General features: G+C 43.8%; 1 protein-coding gene across 1 annotated transcript; it reads right to left on the reverse strand.

Moving 5' to 3' along the window:
• Window positions 1-3,552: 3,552 nt before the first annotated feature.
• On the reverse strand, window positions 3,553-5,773 carry LOC138888613 (uncharacterized). Its single transcript, XM_070170507.1, has 3 exons — window positions 5,213-5,773; window positions 4,206-4,551; window positions 3,553-4,061 (listed from the first exon to the last, which is right to left on the reverse strand). The coding sequence occupies exons 1-3, from the start codon at window positions 5,771-5,773 to the stop codon at window positions 3,553-3,555; spliced, it is 1,416 nt and encodes a 471-aa protein (XP_070026608.1).
• Window positions 5,774-6,092: the final 319 nt, after the last annotated feature.

Raw genomic sequence — 6,092 nt, forward strand, 5'->3', positions numbered from 1 at the left:
TGTGTGCAATTTAGATGGCGAAGAATGAATCAAATCTCCGTGTACTTGACATTGATGACACTTGCGCATGAAGCTGATGCAATCTCGCTCTATGGTGAGCCAATAATAACCTGCTCGGAGGATTTTCTTTTCCAGAACATACTCACTCATATGCGGTCTGCATACTCTGGAATGCACTTCGGTCATGATAGTCGTGGCCTATCTAGCATCTATGCATCTTAACAATCCCAGATTTGGAGTCCTTTTGTACAAAACTCTTCCATTGAAGAAAAATCTACTTTCCAAATGAGGAATTGTTCTCTTTTGATCACCCGTGGCTTGTATTGGACACACCCTCATCCTGATATACTTCCTGATGTCACGGAACCATGGTTCACCATCAAGTTCCTCCTCAATCATATTGCAGTAGGCATGCTGATCACGAACTTGAATATGTAGAGGGTCAACATAAGCTTTGTCCGGATGGTGCAACATTAACGCAAAGGTCGCCTAGGCATCGACAACCTCATTATGGATCCTTGGAATGTGCCTGAATTCTATAGATCAAAACCATTGACAAAGATAATGCAGACATTGTCGATACGGTATAAGCTTTAAATCCCGTGTCTCCCATTCTCCTTGAATTTGGTGCACCAGAAGGTCCGAGTCCCCTAGGACCAAGACTTCCTGGATTCCCATGTCTACAGATAGCCTTAGTCCCAGAATGCATGACTCGTACTCAGCCATGTTGTTGGTAAAGTAGAATCGTAGTTGGGCTGTAACATGGTAGTGATGCCCTGTTTCAGAAATAAGCACCGCCCCTATCCCGACACCTTTCATGTTAGCAGCTCCATCAAAGAAAAGTTTCCAACCTGGTTTTTCAACCTGCTCCTCCTCGTCAATATGCATCACCTCTTCATCAGGAAAATAAGTTCTCAATGGTTTATATTCCTCATCGACCGGGTTTTTGGCCAAATGATCGGCCAATGCCTGGGCTTTCATCGTTGTCCGAGTCACATATACGATGTTAAACTCTATGAGCAAGATCTATCACTTTGCTAGCCTCCCTATGGGCATAGGCTTCTAAAAAATTTACTTTAAAGGATCTAAGTGAGAGATGAGGTACGCAGTGTAGGATGACAAATAATGCTTCAACTTCTGCACTACCCAAGTCAGAGCGCAACATATCCTTTCAAGGGGAGTATACTTAACCTCATAAGATGTGAACTTCTTGCTGAGATAGTAGATGGCTTGCTCTTTCCTACCAGTGATGTCATGTTGACCCAACACACAACCAAATGAATTATCCAAGACTGTCAAATAAAGAATCAAAGGTCTTCCGGGTTCCGGTGGGACCAATACAGGTGGATTCAACAAATACCCTTTGATTTTATCGAAGGCTTCCTTGAATTCATCGGTCCATTTGACCGCAACTTCCTTCTTTAGCAACTTAAAGATGGGATCACAAGTTGTCGTGAGTTGAGCAATGAACCTGCTGATGTAGTTCAGCCTCCCTAGCAGACTCATCACCTCAGTCTTGTTCTTTGGCGATGGTAACTCTTGGATAGATTTGATCTTTGATGGATCCAATTCAATGCCCCGTCGGCTGACTATGAATCCCAACAATTTCGCCGATGGAACACCAAATGAGTACTTTGCAGGGTTGAGTTTAAGATTGTACCTACGGAGCCTTTGGAAGAACTTTCTCAAATCTTTGGCGTGGTCAGACTACTTCCTGGACTTTATGATTACATCATTCATGTAAACCTCAATCTCCTTGTGTATCATGTCATAGAATAGGTTGTCATTGCTCTCATATAAGTTGCCCCGGCGTTTTCTAAACCAAAAGGCATGACCCGACAGCAGCATGTTCCCCATGGCGTGATGAATGTCGTCTTTTCCGCATCTTCCTCATCCATTAAAATCTGATGATAGCCCGCATAGCAATCCACAAAAGACCCAATCTCATGCTTGGCACAATTATCAATCAAAATGTGGATATTTGGCAATGGGAAGTTGTCCTTTGGACTTGCCTTGTTGAGATCACGATAATCAACACACACTTTGGTCTTACCATCCTTCTTTGGCACAGGCACAACATTGTCTAAACACGTGGGGTACCGCGTGACCCGAATGACCTTTGCATCAAGCTGCTTTGTGACCTCTTCTTTAATCTTAACACTCAAGTCAATTTTGAATTTTCTCAACTTCTGCTTGACGGGAGGGAATGCGGGATCAATTGGCAATTTATGGACCACCAAATCGGTACTTAAGCCTGGCATATCATCATATGACCATGCAAAAATATCCTTATACTCAAACAATGCTTTAATTATTTCTTCTCTGATTGGTGGTTCAAGATGGACACTTATCTTAGTTTCTCTGACATTATCTGGATCCTCTAGATTGATTGCTTCCGTTATATTCAGATTAGGCTTGGGTTTTTCTTCAGAATGACTTAGTTCTTTACTAATCTCTTCAAAGGCCTCATCCTCATCATATTCTGACTTATCATCCCACTCTATTTCTTGGATTATTATTTCAGAATTAGATTGACTTTTAAGACTGGGCCGAAGATTCCTCATCCATGTCATGCCATTGAAATCAGCATAAAAGAACTGTACAAAGAAGAAAAGAAAAACAAAAATAAAACTATCAGGAATGATGGAAAAGGAAAATTGCATTTCATTAAAAATAAAAGACAACAGGGTTTGTACATCAACAAGTGGAAAATAAAAGTCTGAGTCACAACCCTAGAATGGCTCAGATAGAAAGGAAAACAAAACTACCAAGACTCCTTCCAGGTAGGAAGAGGAGTAGCCTTCCAATTGTTAAGATTTGCATTCGGCCCGATGAACTGCACGTCTGCTTTGCTAGAACCTTCTCCAACTTCCACCATGTTTACATCATCAAACAACCTCTGGAACCTTTCAATTAATTCTTTATTAATGTCAACCACAGAACTTGGAACTGTAGTCACTGGGCGTTTCTTGGCACCGGGCTTGACAAAAGACCTAGAGATACGCGGAACAGGCTTTGGAAGTGCCCACGCCTTTTGTTTCAACCTTTTAGCTCTTCTCACATCTGCCGCTGTAGGTTTGAATCTAAGACTAAATTTACACAAATTCTTAGGGAGCGACATCGGCTGTATGATACCCTGCAGATATGCACCCAGACCTTTACCGGGCACAAAGCCATTTTTTAGCATTTCAAAGGCCATCATGACTGATGCGGAGGCTACCTTTGGAGTTGGAACACATTTTCCTTCCGGAACCTTCTCGACCGGCACTATTTTAAACACTTGATAGACCTAAGGCCCTTTGTCATCTTCAACCTCAATGAACGGGACAGAGGCATCACTGTGAGCACACAAATTATCCTCGCCATGCATGACGATCTTCTGTCTATCCTATTTGAACTTGACCATCTGTTGTAGAGTGGACGGGACTGCTTTGGCGGCATGAATCTAAGGTCGACCTAACAACAAATTGTAGGAGACGGCTACATCCAGCACCTGGAACTCCATGGTGAATTCCACTGGTCCTATTGTCAACTCAAGTACTATATCACCAACTAAATCTTTCCCTTCACCTTCTTGTGAATCCTCTCATCATCCACTTTCAACTTGTTCAGAGTAGAGAGGGGGCAGATGTTTGCACTGGAACCATTGTTAACTAATACCCTGGTAACCACAGAATCTTCACATTTTACCGTAAGATAGAAAGCTCTACTGTGTTCAGTACCTTCCACAGGCAACTCATCATCAGAGAAGGTGACCCAGTTCACCTCAAATATTTTGTTGGCGATCTTTTCTAGATGGTTTACTGAAATTTGGTCAGGAACATGAGCCTCGTTCAGGATTTTCATCAAGGCCCGATGATGCTCGTTTGAGTGGATTAACAATGACAATAATGAAATCTGAGCAAGCGTCTTTCTCAACTGCTCTACGATAGAGTAATCTTGTACCTTCATTTTTCTCAAAAACTCCTCCGCCTCTTCTTCAGTCACTACTTTCTTCACTAGAACTGGGTTATCTCTGGATGTTTTAGCTTTCCTTAACTCTTCCGGAGCAAAGCATCTCCCTGAACGAGTTAATACTTAGGCCTCATTGACTTCTTCTTTCAATTCCTTATAGGTCACTATCACCCATTCATAGTTCCATGGGATGGCCTTGGTGCTGATTACTGGCAACTAGGTTATAGGCTTGATGATGACAGGATCCATACGGGCACCCTCCACAATTATGATAGGCTTGTCGGCCACTCCTGGAACAACCATTTTTGACTTTTCTTGCTTTGTTATAACATCACTTGGGGATCCTTTCTTAGCTACCACAGATGGTTCACCGTTTTTCATGCTCAACTTGTTCACTGATCCTTCAACCATTGGTTTTTTGACTGACTTAACCTCACTGGACCAAATCATCATGACGGTCTGTGAAGGCTTTTTGGGCTCCCCTCCCTTATGTACTATCTCAATCATGTTTGTCTCTTGATGGGTTGGTAGTGGGTTTTGGTTGATGTTGGGTGCCTCTAGAGTTTGGACTTCAATCCGGTTTGTGTCAATGAGCTCCTAGATGGCATTTTTCAAGTGCCAGCACTTCTCCGTATCATGCCTCGGAGTACCAGAACAATATTCACAGCTCACGGAGTAATCAAAGTTCTTTGGATGAGGGTTTGGCAATTTCGACTCAATTGGCCTCAGCATATACAACTGCCTCAATCTATGGAATAAGTTGGTATAAGACTCCCTCAATGGGGTGAAGGTTTTCTTTTGCTACAACCTCTCATTTTTGAATGCCGAATTGGGTTGAAAACCTGGGCCGGCAGGGTTTCGATAGGCTCGTGGGGGATGGGTAGGCATTTTGTGGAGCTGGGTAGGTGTTTTGTGGGGCTAGGGCACGCCATTGCGCATAGGCAGGCGGTTGAGTATATGTCTGGGCATGGTGGATAGAAATATGAGGGTCTGATGATGGGAAATAATGCTGGGGTGGATTATATGGGGATTGGGTGTAGGTTTGGTGATGGGGTCGAGGCTGGGTATATTGATGTGATGAACCCTTAGGTCCAAACCATGATCCTGAGTCAATTGTTGCCACATCTTCCTTCTTCTTCTTTCCAATCACTCCCCCAGTACCGTTTTGGATGGCTTGGGTAGTTGCCTTGATAGCCGAGTAGCTCATGATTTTGCTTGATTTAAGCCCTTCTTCCACCATGCCACCCATCTTCACTACCTCATTGAAAGATTTGCCTATGGCCGATATCAGATGGCCAAAATAGGTAGGCTCCAGAGCCTGCAGAAAGTACTCCACCATTTTGCTTTCCTCCATCGGGGGGTTAACTCTTGACGCTTGTTCTCTCCAGCGAAAGACATATTCTCTGAAACTTTCACTAGGCTTCTTCTCAATCTTAGTTAAAGACAAACAATATGGAACAATCTCAATGTTGTACTGGAAATGACGGGTGAATGCTTGGGCCAAATCATCCCAGGTATACCATCTACTATGATCCTGACTAGTGTACCACTCCAATGCCGAGCCACTCAGACTCTGGCTAAAGTATGCCATCAACAACTCATCTTTCCCACCAGCTCCTCTCATTTTACTGTAGAATCCCCTCAAGTGGGCCACCGGGTCTCCGCGCCCGTCATACAAATCAAAATTCGGCATCTTAAATCCCACAGACAATTGAACATCGGTAAATAGACACAAATCCTTGTAGGCTACGCTCACCTGGCCTCCCAATCCCTGCATGTTTCTGAATGACTGCTCCAGACTTCTAACCTTCTTGAACATCTCCTCCTACTCTGGGTTCTTATGTGGTTTCTCAGTCTCGATGGGGAGGTTGAAACGATGAGTACATGAGTAAGGCTCTAGGGCCTTAAAAGTAGGCTCTGGGGGGTAGTATTAGTTATCCTGGGTCTGGAATAAGGGCTCACTAGAGGATCGATGGAGTGTAGCGGGTGGGGGTGCCACGAAAATAGGGATGACTAGTGGAGAAGGGTATGGGACTAGTTTGGGTGGTGGTGCTTGTGGGGTTTGGGAATTGGTGCCTTGGTAGTGGTGGTAAATGGGAAAGCCCGGGGATGAATCAACAGTGGGAGGTTCTTGGGAT

The sequence above is a fragment of the Nicotiana sylvestris genome, chromosome 3, assembly GCF_000393655.2.
Source record: "Nicotiana sylvestris chromosome 3, ASM39365v2, whole genome shotgun sequence".
NCBI lineage: Eukaryota > Viridiplantae > Streptophyta > Magnoliopsida > Solanales > Solanaceae > Nicotiana > Nicotiana sylvestris.

Excerpts from the sequence above, each read along its gene's own strand:
- LOC138888613 (XM_070170507.1), bottom strand. The coding sequence starts at position 5,773 with ATGTTCAAGAAGGTTAGAAGTCTGGAGCAGTCATTCAGAAACATGCAG. Across the intron at positions 4,552-5,212 it reads TAGGCAAATCTTTCAATGAG|GAGCTCATTGACACAAACCG; the intron begins GTAGTGAAGATG and ends AATGCCATCTAG. Across the intron at positions 4,062-4,205 it reads CATAATTGTGGAGGGTGCCC|GGAGATGCTTTGCTCCGGAA; the intron begins GTATGGATCCTG and ends TAACTCGTTCAG.